The sequence below is a fragment of the Typopeltis vanoorti genome, chromosome 13 (assembly GCF_054136105.1).
Source record: "Typopeltis vanoorti isolate ZY-2024b chromosome 13, IOZ_Tvanoo_1.0, whole genome shotgun sequence".
NCBI lineage: Eukaryota > Metazoa > Arthropoda > Arachnida > Uropygi > Thelyphonidae > Typopeltis > Typopeltis vanoorti.
This window is the reverse complement of record NC_143561.1, coordinates 44,882,993-44,908,866: the sequence shown is the minus strand read 5'-3', so window position 1 is coordinate 44,908,866 and position 25,874 is coordinate 44,882,993. Positions and strand designations below refer to the sequence as shown.

Sequence of the window (25,874 nt, the reverse complement as noted above, 5' to 3'; positions counted from 1 at the left end):
AGTCTACCATGCTGTATTCTGTCAAAAGCTGGCTTAGCAAAATCCAAAAGTATCATGGTGTATCCATTCCCCTTGTCTAGTTCAATGGTAACATTGTTATAGAATGTGAGCAAGTTGCTAAAACATGATCTTCCCTTAGTAAACCCATGTTGTTCATTGCAAAGTAGAGATCCACTGTCAATCCATTTCTGAATGTCAGCCCTAACCAATTTTTCCAAAATCGTCACCACCACTCCTGAGACTAATTGGTCGATGGTTGGATACATCGGTCTTTGCACCACTCTTGTACAATGGAATTACCATATATTTGTTTGGAATCTTCCCTGTTCTGAGACTCATGTGAAACAGCCTGTCAAAGGATTACCCAGTTCAGCTGAACACTCTTTTAGTACATGTGCTGATCCCATCAGTCCCTATTGCTGAATTCTTATTCAATTTGTGCAACAGCTCTAATACCTCATCCTCATACACCTGTGTTTCTTCATCAAGTGAAGAGGTAGCAGTGAGCTCAATGTTGCCAACACTAGGTTGACAGCTTTTAATAAAACAGGCACTCATTAGCTGAACAACCTCTTCTGTATCTGTAACCTTCATGCCATCTGCATTTAGAAGAATTATTCTTTCATATTCATTCTTTCTTTTACTTGCAGCATATAGACATAATTCTTGTGGGTTGTCTTTAGCACACAGAGTCAGTTTCTTTTCATAATCAGACTTTGCTTTCCATACAACAGTTGTGACTATTCTAGCCTGCTGCTTATAATGTTCATAACAGATGTCATCCTTATGCACACGGTATTTCTTCCACAACATCCTTTTTTTATGAATCTCTTGCTTAATAAGATTACACATCCATTTGACTCCTACCCTATTTATTCTTCGATTCTCGGAACACAGTCTGATATTGCATCATTTAAGTATTGTTTAAATCAGTTCTTCACAAACTTATGGATGTAAAGGTCCCTTTGGAAAAATTAAAATATTTCATGGACCCCATAGAAAAAAAAAATCGTAATACAGACATATTATTATTATAATATTTATTGTATTTATATGCTATATGTGCTACCAGTGCAGTCACCCTGCACCCCAAGTGGATTTCTTTCCCACACATCGCCCACACGTGTACGCTAGCAATGAAACATTAATTTAAAGTGCGAAAAACTTGGCTGTTTTAAATGATTTTGTGTTTGTAAGCTTTTTTTGTGCTTCTTATCAATACCTTTCAAATGAAACTTATATGAATAAGCATATATTTACTAATTTTCATTCTTCTCATGAGATTCTACTGTTACCCAATCAATATTTGGATAATTAAAGTCTCCCATTATGATTACTCTTTTTGCGCTCATCTTTTCCTTTTGGTGATGCATTTCTTCATCACTAGCAACTGGTCCACCAGGTCTGTAACAACACTCCACTATGTAATTGATGTCATTAGATTCCACCTCACACTAGATGGCTTCAAACTCACTGCCACACGAAATATAGTTAGTAGTAGTAGTAGTGCTACAATCATAGGTCTCAATAATATATGCACGTAAACACAAGAAAGATATTTAATTAACCAAATATTTCGGTCTGGAAATAGCAGACCATCTTCAGTGGCACTAAAAGAACAGTTTTTAAAAAAATACAAGGTGGAATACTAACAATAGATCATTTAAAAATAGAACACGCCGCGTGATGTTATATCACTAAGTATAAAAGGGAATATTTTTAAGCAGATACATGATTGAAATAAAGATATTAATTAATAATATTAAATAACATAAAATTAATATGAATTAATGAGTTATCCTGATTAGACTTTCCCAGATTTTTGATATAGATATCCAGTCATTCCGATTCAGGTTAGGACGATGGAGTAAGGCCTCTATGCTTTCTTTGAATAAACGTTCAAATTTATAACAGGATCTATGTAAGAGGCGAGTTTTTGACCAAAGGATGTTGTGGTTAGTTTCAATCCTGTGCTGAGCCAATCCAGATTTTTCAGGTTTGTTGTGATGAATGGAGGATTGATGTTCTTGGATTCTTTTTTCAAGAGAACGTCCGGTTTGTCCAAAATAGGAGAGATCACAGATCACAAACTGGACGTTCTCTTGAAAAAATAATACCCAATCTGAGGTTGCAACATATTGACTAAGGCAACAAACTTTATCTTTGTTTCTTTATCTTTATCCCTTGTTTCTGATACTCCTAGCATTCGTGTACAGACATAATAACCTACCTGTTTGTTCTTTTGTATAGTCTTGTCTGCAGTCTGCCTGACACAGTTGGAACAACTTGCAGATCTCTATTCTTCTCTAATGCCTTATACACATAGGCATCTTTGCAAACGTTTGACAGGTTCGAACCATCAAACATGTGCCAACACAAAGCTGAAATTGTTCTTTCCTCATCAACATTTCCATGACAAAGCCCATTCCTGTCATTAATACAGTTATATAACATTGTTAACGTATATGTTAGAAAGTAGTTATTGGTTTATTTATTTTTAGTAATATATATTAAAGTTGATTGATTTTTGACCATTTTGTAGGAAGTTCAAAAGCATTCAGTTCATACCCTTGTCTTTCGTTCCTTGAAAAGAACACATGATATGTATCTGTCTGATCAAGCTAATCCACCACCTCTTGTTGAAGAATGGTATGTATGCAATTTTGTTAATGCTTATAGATATATAAATATATATAATTTATTTAAAATTTAAATATATATTATTTACTTAGAAGTTATCGCTGAATCTCTTTAGAGGACATCCTGATTTTCTTTTCCCTAATGCTTTGTAATTTAAGGCTTGTTTTGGTAATCTTTCTGTTTTCATCCTTTCAGTGTGTTCCATCCATTTATGTTTGTTGTCTATTACTGATTCCTGGTTTAATTCTTTCATAATTTCTTCATTTCTTCATTTCTTGAATAGAGTATATTTTGCAGTTTTTCTCATCAATTTCATTTCAGCTGTTATTAACCTTCATTTGTCTTTTTGTTTTATTCAGATTTCACTTCATACAATAAGACTGGTAGGGAGAATTCATTATATAATTTTTGTCAGGTTTGTTTTTAAGCCAGGTTAGGTTTAATATAGAGTTAATTACACCTGTTATATTTAAATAGTTTGCATTTCTTAGGTTTATATCTTTTTTTATTTTTATATGTAATCATACATCTTAGGTAGTTAATTGAATTCATGTGTTCTAAAATCTTGTTATCGATTACTATTTTAGCTCTTATTGGATCTTGTCCTTTAAAGGTCCTCATTTTTGATTTTTCTATTCATGTTATCATTCCATCATGTTAGGAGAAAGTTGATGAAAATTTTTATTCCATTTTATTATTATTTCATTCAGATAAATATTAAAAGGAGGTGCTGAAAGGGGACATTCCTGTTGGACTCCTCGGTTTGTCTTTGTTGGATATGATAGTTCATAATTTAATCTTATTTGTATTTGATTATTTTGATATATATACTTATGATAACTTTTAGAATATTATTTGGTATTTGTCTTTCTTTTAATATGTTAGATAAAATACTTCTTTTAACTTTATCAAATGCTTTTTCAAAATCAATAAATGTAATATGTGTTTCTAAATTGCATTCTCTTCTTTTCTCTATTATTAATTGTAGGCAAAAGGCAGGGTCTATACATGATTGTCCTTTTCCAAAATTCATTTTATATTTCTAAAATTGGAAAAAAGCAATTGTGATCCCTATCTTTAAAAAAAAAAAAAAAAAAAAAAAAAAAAAAAAAAAAAAAAGGTAGTAGTGAGCATTATTCCTGCATACTTATATAATTCTGAACCTAACTTATCTTCTATGGTCGCACAGAAGGTTCTGATAAGGTAGAAGTGGAGGAATTTTTTGATGCTTTAGAAAAAAGCAACTGACACAATGAAAAAGGAAAAGTTGGTCCTTGTTGGAGATCTAAATAGCAGAGTAGGAAATGATTGTGAGACATACAAAAATATTTTGGGAAAATTTGGAGAAAAGAGCAAAGCTAATAATGGCAAATATCTGTTGGATTTCTGCTAAGGACATCGACTGGTTATTACTAACACCATGTTCCAACATAAAACTGTGCACAAATTCACATGGAGAGAAGAGGCAAGGATAAACAAAAGTCTCATTGACTATGTTATTGTTGATAGTGATGTTTTCTCCCTGGTGCAGGACACCAGAGTGTACAGAGGATTTGAAATTGGAAGTGATCACTATTTAATCATGAGCAGGATAAAATTGAATTTCATATTGAAAAGAATAACATGTAAGAAAGTTTTAAAGCGAATAAAAGTTGAGCAGCTCTCAGATGTGAACTGTAGACTAAAATACACAAAGATTATTGAAGAAAAAATGAAAGCGTTTGAGAACAGGAATCTAACCTTGGAGATTCAGTGGCAAGCCTTGAAGAAAGCCCTGATTGGTTCAGCTAGAGAGGCATGTGTTGAAGTTGTCTGCAAGGATAGAAAAATTAGAACTCCATGGTGGACATAGGAAGTTAAACAGGCAGTGAAGGAAAAGAAGAAAGCATATCAAAAGTTCCTGGCAAATAAGTCACCTTGTGCTCTTAGAGAATACAGAGACAAATGCAAGAATGCTAAACAGTGTCTAAAACTAGCTAAACAAAAGTCATGGGAGGACTTTGGCAAGAATATAGAAAATAAATATCAAGAAGTTGGCAAAATATTTTGGAGGTTGTTGAAGAAGAAGCTTAGAAATGGAGGAAAGAGTGCTGTAAAAGGAGTTAGAGATGATGAATGTGACATGAAAATGGAAGAAAAAGATATCCTTCAAGTATGGAGTAATTACTTTGAAAAACTGCTAAATGAAACAAGCAGTGATGACAGCACAGTGGTAAAAAACAGTGACCAGGCATACAGTCAGGAATACATACTTGAAGTAGAAAAAGCCATCAAAGGCTTAAGATGTGGAAAGGCAGCAGGAGTAGATGATATTCGACCAGAAATGCTGAAGTATGGTGGTATAAAAGTCCTATAGTGTCTGCAGTGCATTGTTCAGAAAGCCTGGACAGAGGGACGAATTCCCGATGATTGGAGTAGAGCTCTCATAGTACCCATATATAAAAAGGGAAATAAAACTGAATGTGAGAATTACAGAGGTATTTCCCTACTGAGTGTGCCTGGCAAGATCTATGCAAGTATACTTGAGAAACGATTGAGAAGAATTGTGGAAGAAAAGCTGGCTGAAGAACAAGCTGGATTTCGGCCAAATAGAGGCTGTCAGGATCAGATCTTCACTTTACTACAAATAGTGGAGAAATCATGGGAATATAACAAAGATCTCTATTTGAGTTTTGTTGATTTGGAAAAGGCATATGACAAGGTGCCAAGAGAGAAGCTATTCACTACACTACAGTTATATGGTGTCAATGGAGCATTATATCAAGCAATACTTAGTCTTTATTTGAGTTGTAAGTCAGCAGTTAGAATTCAAGGAAGTACAGGGAGATGGTTTAGTGCAAAATCTGATGTGAGACAAGGATGTACATTATCCCCTCTGTTATTCATTATCTATATTGATCACATTATGAAGGAAAGTGATATTAAACATGATATCAAAATTGGAGATGTTAATGTCAGCTCTTTGCTTTATGCAGAAGATGGTATACTTCTAAATAAATCCGGTACAAGTCTTCAAGATTCTCTGACTAAATTGAATAACTGTTGTAATAGATATGGTATGAAGGTCAGCAATAAAAAGACAAAGACAATGAAAATAGGCAGAATCATTGAAAATGTCAGCTGTGTTGTGAATGGAGAACCTATGGAACAAGTAAAACATTTCAGCTACTTAGGCATGATTTTTAGTGAAGATGGTAAATTAAATATAGAAATAGACAACAGAATCAGCAAAGCCGGTATGGTTTGAAGTCAATTGAATAAAATGAATTCATATGGAATAAGAGAGAAATTAGTCAGAACAATAAATTAGCTGTATACAAGACAGTGTTCAAACTAGTTTTAACTTATGGATCTGAGAGCTGGGTCAGAAGTAAAACACTTGACCAAAGACTAGAGACTGCTGACATGAGAGTCCTGAGAAAGATTAGAGGTGTGAACAGATGGCATTAATGGCAATATCATATTAAAAACGAGGATATTAGGAAAGAACTTGACATTGTCAGCATCCAGGAATGCACTAGCAGAGCTAATCTCAGGTGGTATGGTCACTTAAATAGAATGGGAGAGGAAAGATTAGCAAAACAAGTGTTCTCTGCCAGGTTGGCTGCAAAACGACCCAGTGGAAGACCAAGATGTAGGTGGATTGATACAGTACAAAGTGCCTTAGACGATAGAAATATAAGATCTGATAATGTTGGAGTGTTAACAAGTAACATACTGATTTGGAGGAAAATTGTAGATAGGAAGTTAGTAATGATGTAATTTTTTCATGTGGTACAATTATATCCTATACACCCCTTGAGGGTACGTGGCAGGAATTTGATGATGATGACTTATCTTCTAGGTGATTTTCCATTCTTGTTTCTATCAGGCTGGATTTCTCTATTCTGCCTCAATTGCTTTATGTAGTGCCTGTGTGCACGTGTCATAGTTATATGTTCCCATTGAAGATGGCAATGTGATATTGCCGAAATATAGGAAGTATTTATTAAAGTTTAATTTATATTCCAGTATATGTTGTAAATTTCTTAAATAATTTAATAGTCATGTTACCAACGTATATGTCTTTCTACAAGAAATGATAAGTCACATATCAAAGATAATTTCAAGTGCAAAAAAGTTGTTGGGTTTGACATATTTTATTACTATATATTAATTTATTTATTAATGTTTTGCTTGAATAAGAGTAAATTCCCATTTTGATTAAATATACAGGAAGTTTATCAGATAAATAATGAGAGAGAGAGAGAGAGAGAGAGAGAAAAAAAAGCTATTTAAACTGTGAATTGCATTTAAAATTACTATTTAAACCATTCACAGTTTAAATAGTAATTTTAAATGCAAATTTAGATGCATAGTATAAGTTACAGCAAAATGCTGTGAAATTTGTTAACATCAGAAAATCAAAAATTCACAAAAATCCATAATAAGATTCACAAAACAAAACTGTCTTATATTACACAAAAAATAATCCTTTCTTCCAGTCTTACTTTTGACAACACCCAAATCTTCATACTTGATGAGATTTATCTTCTTGAAATGACAATAACCTCAAATTTCTTTTGGCATGAATATATTACCAATATTGCTTCCATAAAGTTGGGTTTTCTTTTTCGTTCAAAGTGTTCCTTTAACTCTGAACAACTCCTAACCTTATAAAAATCACAAATCTATCTGACCATTGAATATTACATCTGGGGTGGTGCCCTAAAAGCTCTCTAAAGATATTGGACTTGTACAGAAAAGGGCAGTCAGACTGATCAATAATTCCCTGCTCACGATACACTTCACTCATGCCCTCAGTTTTCACTGCTTGCAGTGAAAACTGAGGGCATGAGTGAAGTGTATCGTGTTTACAAATACTTGTACAGCCACTGTTCATCATAATTAGCATTAATAATACCTTCACTTTTGTCAAATTAGTTCAGACACGTGCAGTAACTAACCAACACTCCCTCAGAGTGCATCATCAAACTCATAGAACGAACAAAATTCTTCTCTTCATTCATCCCTTCCACTGTTGCCCTGTGGAACTGCCTGCCATCTTATGTGTTTCCCAGGAATATAGTCCACAGGTTTTTTAAGATAAATATGAACATGTTCCTTCTTATCTGTCTACTGCACTAGCATACTATAGGTTGACCAACCTTTACAAAAACAACAAAAAGAGATATTTCATTGGAACAAATATATCTGAACATCAAACATAAATTGCATTATCAAAAAAATTTTTTTAATCTATTAAATATTTAGATGATTGAATATGATATTCAATATTTTTATATTGAATATTATCTCTTTGCATATATGGAAATTTGTTAAACTATAGTGAAATACAAAATTAGTTTTCGTTGATAAAATGAAAGAAAGGTGATTTCTGTTACTGACAAAAAAGCATGACATCTTTTTTGGGATATAATGCTGACAGCTCATGAAAATTGATTTTTGTTTTTCTTGATCTTTAATGGTGGATCTAACAAATTCCATTTGTTAGATCCACCATTAAAATAAAATAATTTTTTGTCAATTAATGTATTGAAAATTATATAAATTAATGCATTAATATATTCAAGTTCATTAGTATGTTTAATGTTGGATTCCATTTTGAGTTTAGTTTTTAAGATATCTGACAGTTACTATGTTATAGGCATCTTGCCATTATCATTAAAAAATACTGTAGGTCAGTGGTTTTCAACCTTTTTTTACTACGCGAGCTACTTTTTCTATAAAAAGTTATTCAGCGATCTACTCTTTTATATATGTTATTCGGTGATCTACTCTCTTATATAGATCACGTTCCCCCAACCTGATATCTGATTACGCAAAAATAAACAACTAAAAAAAAAATTCACAACTAAAAACTTTATTTGTGTATTTAAAAATTTATTTATAACTTTTAATTATTTTAATACAACAACAACAAAAAAAATATATTGGAATAAAATATTTATTTCTCTATTTTGGAATGATTACAAACTCATGAATTACAGGAAATGCTGGTTGATTAAAAAAAAAAAAAAAAGTTAATGTGAAATTTGGCATTGTTTGGACCTCACAATATTTTCATAGTCAAGTTGATATGAAGAAGTGGCTAATTGCAGACAATCATCCAAATGATCATTTGTAATTTGGTTTCTTAATTGATTTTTTATGATGGTCATATTTGAAAAAGCTGATTCTGACAAGTATGTTGATCCGAAACACGACAGAATTTTTCGGGCAATATCAGTTAATATTGGGAATTTTTCATGTGCATACTTCCAAATGACTTCATTGTTTATTGATTTTAAATGTAAACTATCCTGAATGTTTATTATCTCAAGTTCTACTCCAGCTTGGTTTATATCAAACAGCCCACTAATTTTATTTGAAATTTCTGTGATGTTATCACAGAAATTTCAAATTGATAAAAGATACAATCATTTCAGTTTTATTAAAATCTTTAAATCTTGAATTTATTTCTTCCTCAACTAATTCTGTTTCATGAAATTCTTTTAAATCAAAGCATTTCTTGATTTTATTCAAAAAATTTTAATAAATATGGGAGATGTCAATGTATTTTTCTTTAATAAAAGTAAGTATCGTTTTAAAGTTTTTATTGAACTTAACATGTCAATTAAATTTTTATCTCTACCCTGTAACTCTGAATTTAAATTTCTTAATTTCATACAGAAATCTATTAAAAATGATAAATGTAACAACCAACTTTTATCACTCAATTGTGGATAAATATCTCCTTTTTCATCAAGAAAATTTTTTATATCATTAATTAATACAAGAAATCTTTCAAAAAATTGACTTCTGCTGAGCCAGCGAACATTATTGTACAACAGAAGTTCCCTATCATCATCTGCCTTGAATTTAAATAACCGCCGTCACAGGGCTTTTCCTCAAACAGAATTTACATGTAATATCCAAAACATCTTTTACTACACAGTACTTGTTGGTGAATAATACAGTGGTACGTTAAAAAATATGGATATTTGTCATCATTTTTACATAATGAAATGAAGCCTGATTTATTACCTATCATTGCAGTAGCACCATCAGTAGTAATAGACACAGGTTTAAAAGCAGAAGTTTGTGTTGTTTCACAAATTCATCAAATGCCGAAAAAATGTCTTCTACCCTAGTCCTTTCCAATAATGGTATAATTTTCAAAAGTTCTTCTTTACTTGAATAATCTTGAAATACCATGCGAAGAAATACCATTAACTAAGCAATATCAGTGAAGTCGTTTGATTCATCAAATTGTAATGAAAACGCAACACACTGGTGAATGTCTGACATTAACCTGGCCTGGAAACTTTTCTCCGGCAATTGGAACTCTTCCTTTCGGCAATTTGAAACCTTGTCAGCAGCCTAGAAGTTGTTTCTCTCTAGCAATGTCTCGAACCGCTTTCTGGAAGCGGGAAACTCCTCTCTCAAGCAACATGGATCTGGGCAGTCTCTCTGACGGCGACTCTGGACCAGGCAGCATCCTCTCTGACAGCAATTCTGGAACCGGGACCCCTTCTGCTTGCTGCTTCAGTCCCTTTTTATTAGGCCTCCTCTGAGACCTCGCATGAAGTTTGACAACCCCCAAAGAATCGGTATGAGTCTTTCATCTTAAGTTTCAAGTTCGGCACGCCTTTTGTTCTCCTCCGCTTTCTTTTGATTGTAAGTTGCCGGCAATCGGAAAGTTGATTGAACTCTTTCTGACTGACTTCGGAGATGTTTACACTTGGAGCCTGCAAGCCTCTCTCATAAATACAAGTTTCAATAACAATCTTTCTAATGTCTCCATGTACAACTTCTGTGACAAAAACATTGCCTTTGTTTTTAACACTCTAACATATTCTTATTAAAGCAGTATATACAGTTAGCTTCAAAAGAGTTATTTACAAAAACATCTAATACAAACTATATCGATGTAATGTGCTTTGGAATATTTAATATTTAAGCTACAATCGAGTTTACACTTTGCTTATAATCGTATTCATTCGGCTCGCTGTTTGACTTCCACTGATCCAAATTAAATCATCTACCCGGACTTATAAGAAAATTACTGATTTGACAATTTTAATGAAAAATAAATAAATAATAGCAATACACTTAAAGTGAATTAAAAATAATACAAAATAATGATAAATAAAATATTTTGTTTTCAGTTTTAATTAAATTTGTAAGTAAGGAGGAATACACGAGATCGACCAAAAATCGCTCCACAATCGACCGGTCGATCGCAATCGACAGGTCGATTGCGATCACGTTCACCTACACCTCTGCTGTAGGTGAACTGTAATATTTTTTTGAGATTGTTTATTGATAATATCCAATATATTTCTTCTAAATCTGTTAAGGGATTTGGAATGTTTTTGTTTGCTGTTGAGTCTCTTACTAATTATCAATGATGCCCTTTGGTGGGTGAGTGAAGGGACTTGATTTGACACTTGTCTACAATGTGAAGAACCCTTATAATAGTATTTGAACTGAAGGTGAGTTGGCCAGCCTTATAGTCATGGCAGCTTTTTTTAACCCTCTGGAAAACCATTTTTCATCTATCAAGACAGACAAATAGCCAGAATTGACACACACTTAAGTCAGGTTCCTATGATGTAAGCTGACATTTCTTGAACATATTTGTCAACTAAGAGACCAAAGAGGACATTGAAAACATCCTCCATACTATTTACAGAATGAAATGCTAATTGCTTCGTTTGTATGAAGTTTATTCTTTTGCAAGGGATCCTATCCCATCAGGGGATATGAATAGCTTCTGGTGTATTTCAAACCCAATCCATTCAGAGTCTGCTCTAGCTTCATTAGAAGCAGTTATGCTTGGCTGTGCCTTAAAAATGAAATTTTTATCTAACCATCATGCATTGACAATTTTAATATCACACTTATCCCCTTTGGTATGTGTGTGAAAGAGATTTTACAATCTCTGTGAGGTTTGTACTCTGCCATGCTGCCTCTTGCTGTGCCAGCTAAGGAAGTAACTCATCAGTCTGTCTGCAGTGATTTAGTGTGCACAGAGTAGAGTAGAGTATTCTGATTACTTATCAATCTATGCTGATGGTTTAAAATCTGAGTGCTCTGTTGGATTTTCTACTGTTTTTCCTGATTACATTTTCTCTAGTCATATTCAATTCTTCCCAGTAACTATACTGCTAAGGTACATGCTGTATAGCTTATACTTCATTACCTAAAAGGAAAATGCTACAAAAAAAATCATATTCACTGAATTCTTTGTAAGCCAATGTTCTCGATCCACCTCAGATATCCGATCATGTTCTGCAGTTATTGCATCTATGGATGATGTGTAATGTAGATGTTTCTTTTTTGCTGATTATAACCACATTGAAATTAAAGGAAAAATGAGACTGCAAATGTAGCTTTGTTAGGTCAGATTGGATTTTCTCTACATAATGTTTGTCTTAATGATGGAGGGAGGAATAACTTCCTCCCCTCCCTCTATCCATCATTACTTGTCATGAAAAGAAACCAGATTTTCAGCTGATAATGGCAACTAAAAGTCTACATAGACTGTTTGACAACCAGATAAAGGGAAGGAAAAAAAAAAAAAAAACACTGATGTAATACTATATCATTCCTTTTACCTCATCTGAATGTTCAGTTTTTATAATATATGAAAAGCAAGTTTCAAACAGTTGTATCATCAATATTTACAAAATTTTGATTTTTCTGCCTTATATACTTGTTTTAAGCTGTTTTTCCATAATGAATTTCACTTGCCTATTGCTTATAATATATAAGATATCATTTTAATTACTTAGTCTTATATTTATGCACAAAATTTAAGAATTTCCACTTAGTAAAACTTCATCATTTTTCCCCAATCATAATATTTAATTTGAATTTCAAATCAGAAAGTTTTTAAACATATTAAAAATAATCCAAGTCAAGCGGATTTTAGAATTGGGTTGTAGACTCAATTATATAAATATTATTCAAGAAAATAAAAGTTTGAAATCATGAATCAAACCAAGACTCAGTGACAGTTGAAAAAAAGCCTTGATTGATAGCCAGAGAGTTATATTATAAAATTGTTTGCAAGGATAGAAAAATCATAACTCCTTGGTGGACTCAAGAAGTCTACATGGAGGCAGTCTTAGGAAAGAACAAATGAAACCATATCAAAAGTTCCTGTGCAAGTAAGTCAACAAGAGCTCTGAGTGAATACACAGAAAAATGTGAGGAAGCAAATCAGTATATCAAAAAGTGTCACAACAAATGTCATGGGATGACTTTGGTAAGAAGCAGTGGTGACCCATGAAGCTTTAAGTGGGGGTGCTGCCTATACAAAATTTTTAAAAAAATTATACTTTTTTTCCTAATTAGTAACTAATTTATTAATAAATAAATCTACAGATTTATTTATTAATAAATTGGTTACTGATTAGGAAAAAAATATTTTGTTTTTAATTATTTTGTATAGGCAGCACCCCCACTTAAAACTTCATGGGCTGCCACTGGTAAGAAGTAAACATTAGTAGGGTAGCAAAATGTTCTAGAGGCTTAGAAATGGAGGAAAGAGTACTGTAAAAATCAGAGATGATAAAGGTTATGTAGCATGAAAATTGCAAATAAAGAGATTCTATTAAGTTTCCCAGTATATATACATATGTAACAAAAATTATATAGAATTTATTGAAAAACTTCAATATATTTCATCCAACATTAACATCTTCAGGTAGATAGGCTTAATTACATTCAAAAGATAAATCAAAATAATGGATCATAAATCATGACTGCTAATATACTCATGATTTATGACTCATTACTTCGATTCTTCTTTTGAATGTAGTCCCTGAAGAGGTCCACATAACATTGGATGAAATATATTGAAGTTTTTCAATAAATTCTATATAATTTTTATTACATGTATAAGCCATGAAACTTACTTTAATATGTCTAGAGCACATGTTCCCTTAAAACTATGAAAGAGATTCTAGTTGTCTAGAGTAATTTGTTGGCTAAGTGGTTAATATAACCACTCTCCAAAACATCAGGCTGTAGGATTCAAATCTTGCTATATGGATGTTTTTAAACAGTCTTTAGGCAGGGAAAGAATCATGTAAGATTACAATGCATCACATAAGACCACCTCCATGAAGGACTGAAGTATCCTGAAAAAAAGTTCCATTTTTGGTTTCTATAACAGTTTCTGGATTATGTAAAACAATAAATACAAAAAATAAAATATTATTATTATTATAGCATGGGCACTTTCAAGGAGTTCTAAGACTCATTGTACGAGACCTAAACTATCAACACAATATCATAACTCTTTTTGAAACCATTAATAGACAAAGCACTTACAACTGACTCAGACAACCCATTCCATCATTCACCTCTCCTCCCCCCCCCAAGTGAAAAATCTAGTCCTCATGTCCATGCTAACCACACTCTTACCCAACTTCCAGGGATGACTTCTTGTTCTGCCCCCCCCCCCCCCCCACTAGCCAAGTGTCGAAACATTTCCCCTGTATCAATCCTATAAAATCTTTTAAGTAACTTAAATGTTTCTATCATTTTTCACCTATCGACCAACTTTTGCAATTCACAACTCCTTAATCTGCCCTCATAGGGAGCATTCCACAAACCACTCACCATCCTATAAATTAAAGACACCAAGAAATTATATACTTGGTTAATCCTTTATCCAAGTGTAAGCAAAAACAAAATTTGCACCTGAAGTATTTTCAGGACTGGAGCAACTTGTTGTAAAGGTGGTATGACTTCACGTCACTTGCCTTAGTATCCCATAATGCAAAGCACATCTCCTTGCAGACATGTATAATGCTATGCATTATGGGAAGGGTCACTACCCAGACTGGTTTCAACCTTATTGAGGCCTCGTCAGTGGGAGCCAGAAGATTGAATTCTGTATAATTTAAGTCGAATTCTCATATTATCCATCTGTAAAAAGGGAAATAAAACAATGTGAGAATTACAGAGGAATTTCCTTACTAAGAATTCTGGGTAAGATTTATATAAGCATACTTGAGTAGGCCATGAAAAATTGTGAAAGGGAAACTTGGAGAACAGTTTTAGTTTTGGCTTAGCTTTAATTTGCTCTCTGATTTTATATAATAAATAACCATTGATAAATTTATTGGAATGAATCAGTGTGTGTGTGTGTGAGAGAGATTAATCTAGCAGCTCTTTTGATTAAACTTTCTAGAGTCACTATCATGGACATATATTAGAAGAATAATGCATAGCTAGAAAAAATTAAGATTTATATGGAGCCACTAGATATACTGGAGTAAGATACGATTTAGAGTAAAATAAAAACCTAATTCTTTTCATGTTAAGGAAGCTATGCATTTGATTTGGGAAAAAAAAAATCATTTTATGTAGATGACTAATTGCTAACAAGGAAAGTAAATGAATTAATTATATTTAATTTTTTTTGGAAGAAATATGTTTCTAGATACCTGGAAAATTGTTTTTATCAGTCAAATTATGAATGGACAGTATTACATGCACACATGCATGTATGTGTAATACTAGTTACTTCTATATTTCTACTGGTTATTGCTTTATAAACTATTCTATACTTATCCACGTACTAGCAAAGCTTACATAAAAATATATACATATATCAGCCACTGAATTAGAAACTTTTATTTAATGCCATGTTTCCTTATAGACATGTGACTACCAATAATGATCCTTTTCAATTTCTTGTGCACAGGAAGTTCTGTTTGTCTGTACAAGCTTTCTCAGATGATAGCAATCTTGTCCCTGACAGACTATATTTGGACCACAGCCACATCTCTTAGACAAGCAATATGAATTATTTTTCCACTGATTAAACACCTGGACTATCACCTTTTGAGAAACCAGTCTGTTCTGCCGTTTTCAAAATTGTGCCTTCAGCCAGATGGGTACCTCCCCCCCACCATTAGCCCTTTATTGAACTCCAAAAGATTCTTTGTTTTTCGCCATTATGATCAATGGTTCTCTAGAACACGTGGTGGTGCACATGACTAAGCATTTTGCATATACACCATGTAAGTGAATTACACATCTGCATAAGGTTTCTAATTCACTGGCCTGTGTGGGTGTGTGTGTGTAGCAAATCATTGCTGTGTTCAGAAGCAGGAGGATTAAAGAGAAAGTAGTATACCTGTTGCTGTTTTTTTTTTTTTTTAACAACTGATTGCAGTCTTTGGGGGAAAATATTAATGAGGAAAGCTGTTTTCTGCTGCTTTAAGGACATAATGTGTCTACAGGCTTTAAAGATAGAGAAGGAATGATAATGGGTGGTTCATCGGAGCATTTGCCCGTGAAAATTTCTGTAGAAGAGGCATAGGTTAGAAACAGAATATTCTGAGAAAGTGATGAAGCTGTGTGTGTGAGAGAGATGAGATATTATCAATTAACCACATTTCACTCTTTTGAATAGCATCAAGCATTTTCAGGGACATTTTTGGTGTCTTAGAATTCTACTCCCACCCCAAATGTGGGAATAGAATTCTAAGGATTGGTGATTTGGCATTTATACAGTGTTGGCAGTTGTATAGGCGAGATCTAGTGTGGTGAACAGAAAAGGACATAAGTTTCTTGGACTTTGATAAGACTGGATATACAAAAAGAAAGTATAGATGAAAGAATAAAGGAAGCTTTAGGGACTTCAATATTATTTCTGAAATTTAAAGATAAAGATGGCTCTCTAGTGCATTTGGAAGACTGATGGGACATTGCATTCTTTGACTGGAAAAGGCTGAGTTTGATTTCATTGTAATGAGAGGATCTTCATGTGGACTTTTCAGTTGAAGGTGAGTTAACTGACTTCATAGGGAAGTAGTAGGATCTTCTCCTCCCACCCACCCCCTTTTTTTCCCCTCCAGAAACTTCATCCCACATATATATAGGCAGATTGGTCTGAAAACAAGTGAAATTTACAAACAAAAAATACTTCTAATGGGTAGTAGATTATTATTATTATTATTATAAAAACCTCCATGGAGTCAAAGACTCATCATGGGAGGTCCACTGTTATACACACAGTTTATCATACTGTGCCTTAAATATATTCACTGTCTCCACACTCTCGGGCAAAGCATTCCAATCACTCACCACTCTCCATGCAGAAAACCTGCTTCTCATTCCCTTATTCACACCCTCCTTATACAGCTTCCAGGAATGACCTCTTGTTCTCCTGCTATCCTCGCCCATTCTGTGCAAAAGCTCCCCGACATCAATCTGGTAATAACCTCTTAACAGCTTATATGTCTCAATCATATCCCCCCCCCCTCCTCCTTCTATTCACCAATTTCTGCAAATTGCATTTTGTCAATCTGTCTTCATATTCTACATTCCAGAGACTACAAACCACCTTAGTCAATCGCCTCTGAACTTTTTCCAACGCAATTTCATCTTTTTGAAAACCAGGTGAGCAGATCTGTGCACAGTAATCCATATGTGGCCTGATCAAAGCCTTATACAAAGAAACCATAACATCCTTACGATGTCAATGTCCTCTGCATCATTCCCATTATCTGCCGTGTTGTCTTCACAATTTTAGTAACATGTCCTCGAAATTTTAGGTCCTTGTCTACAATCACTCCCAGATCTCTCATCTCCTCTATGTCTTCCAAGATATTTTCACCAATTGTGTACTTTACATCCCATCTCTGCTTCCCAAATTTCAAGTCCTCTTGCAAAGCTACAGCATCCGCACTACTCCTGATAGCTCTTCCCAACTTTGCATCATCTGCAAACAACTGCACATCACCATTCAGACCTCTCCAAATATCATTTACATATAAATTAAACAGCAATGGACCCAGAACAGCTCCTTGAGGTACACCACTAGTAACTTTCCTCTTCTGGGATATCGCTCCTCCATAGACAACTCACTGATACCTATCAGACAGCCAATCTACTCTTCAGCCCCATCCATTCCAATTTAATTACCAGCTTGTCATGTGGCAATTTATCAAACGCCTTTGCAAAATCTAAATATACTTCTGTATATGCAACACCCTTATCCAACGCATTTGTCACTTGTCAGATGGTTGTGTAGAGAAGAGAGTACCCCTCTTACAATGAATTCTTGTGCTCCTTGGAGGTGTCACATAATACTCACAATGCAGCAGTTGGCTAAAGAGGGGAAATTGGCAACCAGGTTGCAAAAGGAAGAAGATAGACCATAAAATAGGAGATTACTAAATGAATGTATATAGTTGTACTTAGGATTCCTATAATGATTGATATCAACCTCTGAGTTGATGAGATATTACATAAAAATGGGGTTATTACAGGATGTGAGTGTCTGTAGTTATACAGACAGTGAATAGATAGTTATTGAAAAGGGCTTAGGAGTTGAACAAAACTTTGATATCTTGTGTAAAATATGCAGGCTATAAATGTAGAGAATATGAAAGTTGATTGGAGATTGTATATATTGTTATGTATATTAATGTTTCTTGATTTGGTTTATTTTAATTGAATTACTGTGAATTTAGTTTTTGGAGACATGGAGTGGCTCAAAAGAGCAGGTTTCCTGGATTATGTAAAAAATCAATCAGCTAACACCTTTTTTTTGTTCTTGTATAGTGAATAGGCGAGGCCAATTTAGCCCTATCTAACATTTGGAGACTGAATGGGCAGTTCAATCTCCACTGGTAGCCAATCAGAGATAGCTGGTCCAAGGCCAGCTATCTCTGATCACTAATTAATCGGTATGCAGTGAAAAAGATGGCTAATAAGTGCTGCCATCACATGGTCCCTATCACTAATACTTTTTTATAATTTTTTTTTAAATGTCTGAAAATAGTCTGGGTTCGATAGCTGATTTTATTGAGTTTACAGGACGAAAAACCCGTTTGCCCATGCCAGAGATAGACTAACTTGGGAACTGGTCTAAGAAAGGCTTAGAAAATGTTTTTCTAGTTGGCGACTAGATTTGAACCCAAGTCTTTCTTCGTGTGGTCAAGTGCTATAGAGTGCAAACGGCGTTTCTATTGAGCTACACAGGCAACTCTATGTAAAAAATAAATAAGAAAAAAATAATTTTTTTAATGTCGTTAAGCCTGTTCACAGTATTAATGTACTATAGGTTTACAACGTTTGTGGGCAGGAGTTACATAAAAGATAGGAGTGTGATGACCACTTCATAAGCTGGTCACTTTCATTGAATTCAGAAAAAAATTTGGAAAGCTGCTGTTACCAATACTAAGGATAGCTGTTAGTTTCTCCTTTAAGGTTTTGGCTGGAGATAGTAATGTAAACTGAAAGAAAGATGAGTAGTAATGGATGATTGTTGACCTTTTATAAACAGGTAACAGATTTTGAGTTTGCTTTTATTAAATTTGTTAATGGAGAAATGATCATTAATGGAATCCTTTCTGCAGTAATCATTTTCTTATTATTATTGTGGAAACTGTAGGATAATAGATGATTTTTCTCTTTCTATTTTTTTAAAGAAATATGCAGATATAAGTGTATTTCTAAGTTACAGAATAAATGTCAGTACCAGAGAGTATAGAAAGATATTATAAAACAGGAGCATGTTTTAGGACTTAATTTCCTCAGTCCAATGTTGAGTTTCATAGATTAAAAGGCTGTAGAGATCTGCAACTAAGATTGCTGTGCCGAGAGTTTATTAAATGCAGAAGAGGTACTCATGATCTATTCTACAGTTCTGGTGATTATAATTTTATCAGCAGCTGAACTATAGAATAGATTTTAAACTGGAAGTCATTGAACAAAATATATGATATCATGAAACAGTAAATAAATGGCTTATGATCTCTTTTTGACAAAGAATCAGAGCCACAAAGTGTGATATGTTTGGTATGATAAAGGTTCTCACAATTAGTAGCTCTATATAGAGATCAGAAAGCGAGGCTTATTATAAACATGAGGATTTTTATTTTTCATTTTAAATTTAACAGATATTAATTATGTAAGCATGTAATAAATTTATTAATTCTAGTTATTTAAAATGTTATATTTCACTAGTACATATTGCCATTATAAAATTATGTCATTATATTATTTAAATGTTTACATTCAGGGAAAAAAAAAAGATGAATATTAAAGCCAGAGATGAGTATGCTGCAGTAATGCATCTTGTAAAAAGTCAAAGTAACAGGGATATAGAGGATGATTCTAATAGCGCAGAAAGGAGAGGTATAGTTTTAATTTTTTTTTGGACTTAATTCATGAAAGAAAAATCTAATTACAAAATCAGAGTTGCTGAATAGCCATTGACTTCACAGCTAAATAGTATGCATACTGGCCACTGAATTAGAAACTTATTAAATACCATGTTGGACATCCTTTAGCCTGGATTGCATCTATGTCTACAACATGCCAGCCATTCAATAGACACCCCTTCAACTGGATCAGATTTGAAGGAAGAGGACTTTGCTCCCAGATCTGTTTTTCTAACATGTTTCTGAACCTCATTGAGAATGAAAATTCTCAATGAGGTTCAGATCCAGGCTTTGAGGTGGCCAAGGAAGATGGCAGAAGTCGCTGTCTTATTCACTGAACTGCTGTTGCTGAGCAATTCTTGCACGATGGACAGTAACATTGTCATCTGTGAAACAACCGTTACCTGGTGGATAAAAAGTCAACATTGCTGGGTGGAGTTGATTGACAACAACGTTCAGATATTCCTTGGAGAACACCAGACCCTTCAGCAATATCAGGGACTGTTCTGTACCAATAGAACATACCTCACACCATGACACCACCTCTGGAACTTTGAGTTGTGTTTATAAGGCAAACTAGGTGCATTGTTTCATGGGGCTCCTACCAAACTCTCTGCCTACTGTTTGGTTCAGAACAAGGTGTACCGTGATCCATCGGGCCATGTGACTTTTTTCCATTGTCCAGTCATGGAGTTTCTGAAACCACTGTTAACGAACTTTCCAATTATTTGTAGAATTCAGTGGTTTCCATATATATACATGCGACTACCAATATCTAACCTCTACAATTCCCTGCACATAGTTCAGTGAGATATATGGATCAGGAACAGCCTTCGTTAAATGCTTCAGTCAATTGCTGCTCACAGGAAGTTCTATTTGTCCATACACACCTTCTCAGATGAAGGTGATTGAATTCCTGACATACTTTCTTAGGACTGCAGTAATGCCTCTTAGACAAGCAATGTGGTTTATTTTTCTACTCAGTAAACACCTGGGATATCTCACCTTTTGAGCTAGTCAGCTCTGCTGTTTTCAAAATTGTGGCCCCGTTCAAAGGGGGTAGCCACAATAAGCCCTTTATCAAACTGAAAGATCCTTTGGTTTTCTTTGCAATCAACACTGTTGATGATTGCTAAGCAGCAAGATTCTTAAATAGTTGCCAGGTGACACATGTGACAAAGAATTTTGCATATACGCCGCATAAGTGATATTTACGTACATCTACATAAAGGTTTCTAATTCAGTGGCTAGTATTTCTAGATACATCACAATAATATGATCATCACCAAATTCCTGATATGTAACCTCAGGGAGTATGCAGGATATTATGATAGGAATACATGAAAAAGTTATACCATTACTGACTTCTGATCAACAATTTTCCTCCAAATTTATCTGTCAAGACTCCAACATTATTAGATGTTATATTTCTTTCTTTCTTCTCAGACACTTTTTATTGTATCAATCAACTTATATCTTGGTCTTTTTCTGGGTCTTTTTCTTGCCAACTAACCAACTTAGAAAAGAACAATTGTTTCAATAATCTTTACTCTCTCAATTACTCTCTCTCTGAGATTAACTCTTCTAACACATTCCTGAATGCTAACAATGGCAAGTTCTTTCCTGATATCCTCATTTTTAATGAGATGCCTTTGATGTCATCTGTTCACTCCACTAATCTTTCTCAGAACTCTTCTATCTAAGGTCTCCAGTATTTGATCAAAAAAAAATTTTTTTTTTTCCTAACCCATTTCCTAGATCCATAAGTTACAACTGTTTTGAATAATTTTTTTCTTCTGTCATATAAAATTATTCAGTTGATTTCTTATCATGCCAGCATTATTAATTCTGTTGTGTATTCCATATTTAATTTGCCATATTCATTAAAAATTGTGCCTAAATAGCAGAAATGTTTTACTTGTTCTATAGGTTCTCCATTCAGGATACAGTTGATGTTTCCAGTGTTTCTTCGAATTTTAATTGTCTTCGTTTTTTTATTGCTGATTATATACCAATTTATTTACAACAATCATTCATTTTAATCAGGGAATTTTGCAGTCTTGTACTGGATTTATTTAGAAGTATAACATCATCTGCATAAAGTAAAGGACCAAGATTAACATTACAAATTTTGATATCAGATTTAGTGCCACTTTCCTTCATAATGTGATCCATATAGATAATGAATAACAGTGGAGATAATGTGCACCCTTGTCGCACACCAGGTTTAACATCAAACTATCTTCCTCTACTGCCTGCGCTTCTAACTGCTGACTTACAGCTTAAATAGAAACTATGCATTGATCGATATAGTCCCAGTCGCACCATAAAACTGAAGCTTTTTTGAAGTTTTCCTCTTAGTTCCTTCTCATGTACCTTTTTCAGATCTGTGAAGCTGAAATACCGATCATTGCTATATTCCCAAGATTTTGCAAATATTTTTCTTAACATGTTCACAACATGACAAAATTTCATGCCGGCTGGAGCGTCCCCCGGTTAAACAAAGCCCCCCGTTGTTTTTGCCAGCGAACCAAGGGCAAACAACAAAAAAGTCAGCTACTGGAACAAATCTGAAAACACACCCCAACTCAACATCACCAGAGTTAAAGATTGGTACTATCAACATAAGAAGCCTGAATGGCAAAGAAATGGAGCTTGCCGAGGAATTAGATAAGTACCAGATCGACATAATAGGTGTGACTGAAACAAAAGAGACAAAAACTGGTGAGATCTTTCTGAGCAATAAATGCAAAATGTTATATAATCAGGCAATGACAATCAAGGAAAAGAAGGAGTAGCCATAGTAGTCAACACAAAATGCAAGGCTAATCTTCTTGTAATAACTGGACTGGTTATTACTAACACCATGTTCCAACATAAAAATGTGCACAAATTCACATGGAGAGAAGAGGCAAGGAAAAACAAAAGTCTCATTGACTATGTTATTGTTGATAGTGATGCTTTCTCCCTAGTGCAGGACACCAGAGTATACAGAGGATTTGAAATTGGAAGTGATCACTATTTAGTCTTGAGCAGGATAAAATTGAATTTCATATTGAAAAGAATAACATGTAAGAAAGTTTTAAAGCGAATAAAAGTTGAGCAGCTCTCAGATGTGAACTGTAGACTAAAATACACAAATATTATTGAAGAAAAAATGAAAGAGTTTGAGAACAGGAATCTAACCTTGGAGATTCAGTGGCAAGCCTTGAAGAAAGCCCTGATTGATTCAGCTAGAGAGGCATGTGGTGAAGCTGTCTGCAAGGATAAAAAAATTAGAACTCCATGGTGGACATAGGAAGTTAAACAGGCAGCAAAGGAAAAGAAGAAAGCATATCAAAAGTTCCTGGCAAATAAGTCACCTTGTGCTCTTAGAGAATACAGAGACAAATGCAAGAATGCTAAACAGTGTCTAAAACTAGCTAAACAAAAGTCATGGGAGGACTTTGGCAAGAATATAGAAAATAAATATCAAGAAGGTGGCAAAATATTTTGGAGGTTGTTGAAGAAGCTTAGGAATGGAGGAAAGAGTGCTGTAAAAGGAGTTAGAGATGATAAAGGTGACATGAAAATGGAAGAAAAAGATATCCTTCAAGTATGGAGTAATTACTTTGAAAAACTGCTAAATGAAACAAGCAGAGATGACAGCACAATGGTAAAACACAGTGACCAGGCATACAGTCAGGAATACATACTTGAAGTAGAAAAAGCCATCAAAGGCTTAAGATGTGGAAAGGCAGCAGGAGTAGATGATATTCGACCAGAAATGCTGAAGTATGGTGGTATAAAAGTCTTACAGTGGCTGCAGTGCATTGTTCAGAAAGCCTGGACAGAGGGACGAATTCCCGATGATTGGAGTAGAGCTCTCATAGTACCCATATATAAAAAGGGAAATAAAACAATGCGAGAATTACAGGAGTATTTCCCTACTGAGATTGTGCCTGGCAAGATCTATGCAAGTATACTTGAGAAACGATTGAGAAGAATTGTGGAAGAAAAGCTGGCTAAATAACAACAAGCTGGATTTCGGCCAAATAGAGGCTGTCAGGAACAGATCTTCACTTTACAACAAATAGTGGAGAAATCATGGGAATATAACAAAGATCTCTATTTGAGTTTTGTTGATTTGGAAAAGGCATATGACAAGGTGCCATGAGAGAAGCTATTCAATATGCTACAGTTATATGGTGTCAATGGGGCATTATGTCAAGCAATACTTAGTCTTTATTTGAGTTGTAAGTCAGCTGTTAGAATTGAAGGAAGTACAGGAAGATGGGTTAATGTTAAATCTGGTGTGAGACAAGGATGTACATTATCCCCTCTGTTATTCATTATCTACATGAATCACATTATGAAGGAAAGTGGTATTAAACATGATATCAAAATTGGAGATGTTAATGTCAGCTCTTTGCTTTATGCGGACGATGTTATACTTCTAAATAAATCCGCTACAAGCCTGCAAGATTCTCTGACTAAATTGAATAACTGTTGTAATAGATATGGTATGAAGGTCAGCAATAAAAAGACAAAGACAATGAAAATAGGTAGAATTGTTGAAAATGACAACTGTGTTGTGCATGGGGAACCTATGGAACAAGTAAAACATTTCAGCTACTTAGGCACGATTTTTAGTGAAGATGATAAATTAAATATAGAAATAGACAACCGAATCAACAAAGCTGGTATGGTAGGAAGTCAATTGAATAAATTCATATGGAATAAGAGAGAAATTAGTCAGAACACTAAATAAGCTGTATTCAAGACAGTGTTCAAACCTGTTTTAACTTATGGATCTGAGAGCTGGGCCAGAAGTAAAACACTTGACCAAAGACTAGAGACCGCAAATATGAGAGTCCTGAGAAAGATTAAAGGTGTGGACAGATGGCATGAATGGCAATATCATATTTAAAACGAGGATATTAGGAAAGAACTTGACATTGTCATCATCCAGGAATGCTTTAGCAGAGCTAATCTCAGGTGGTATGGTCACATAAACAGAATGGGCAAGGAAAGATTAGCAAAACAAGTGTTCTCTGCCAGGTTGGCAGGAAAACGACCCAGAGGAAGACCAAGATATAGGTGGATTGATACGGTACAAAGTGCCTTAGATGATAGAAATATAAGATCTGATAATGACAAGTAACAGACTGATTTGGAGGAAAATTGTAGATAGGAATTTAGTAATGATGTAATTTTTTCATGTGGTACGTCACATCCTTTACACCCCATGAGGGTATATGGCAGGAATTTGATGATGAACATATTCACATCAGGATGATTGTAGCATTTGTGCTGTCACTCTATCTATCTGATTGGATGAGAGAAAATGCTGTATTCTGCAGAAATTTTGTGCTTGTGTTTCAGCAGATGTGCTATGCATCATAACAGTTTTTTAATTATGCACAGCACATCTGCTGAAACACAAATATGTAAATATTTTAATTTTTTTATTTATTCATATGGGATTTCTCCCATTCCTCCACCACCCCTGAGGACTGTTGAGCCATCCTAGTGCAGGATTAAGTATGTATTTTATGACTGTAGATCTGTATGTGTGTGTTCAAGGGCCAGTTTGCCTGTTCTAAGAGATGAAAAACCAGAGTTTCCAAGTGAAAAAAGACCTCTACCTCGATATGAGACTGGCTAATTCACCTTTAGTCAAAAGAGACCAGATAAATGTTTCTTGCATCATGGACAGGAATTTAATCTTGATTTTTCTGAATAAAAGGCTTTGTCTATACCGACTGAGCTACTGAAGCTCTGTGAGAATATGAAATGTAGAGGAAAAAGGACAGTTGTGATTAGAAATATTTCATTACTGGTTAATTAATTATTATTATTATTAAGAGAGATCCTCCAGGAAGTCATCAAGGAAGATCACATGCTTCACACACCAGCCATCATACTTGTTCTATTCAATGACAATCCATTCCAGTTGCACATCACTATCAATGAAAAATCTAGATATCACTCTCCCCTTCTCAGTGATATTCATTCTCAGCTTCCAACGATGCTCTCTTGTCCTTTATCCACCCTCCACATAAAAGGAAAAAT

The 25,874-nt window shown here is 34.2% G+C and overlaps 1 protein-coding gene across 2 annotated transcripts in view; it reads left to right on the top strand.

Moving 5' to 3' along the window:
• Nucleotides 1-25,874, top strand: part of Tango4 (transport and golgi organization 4) — a 143,112-nt gene that overhangs the window by 5,156 nt on the left and 112,082 nt on the right. For both annotated transcript variants that reach the window (XM_090402466.1, XM_090402467.1), the window contains 2 exons: nt 2,543-2,649; nt 19,679-19,794. In XM_090402466.1, the coding sequence (XP_090258592.1) occupies nt 2,543-2,649; nt 19,679-19,794 (223 nt within the window). The remainder of the gene's footprint in view (nt 1-2,542; nt 2,650-19,678; nt 19,795-25,874) is intronic.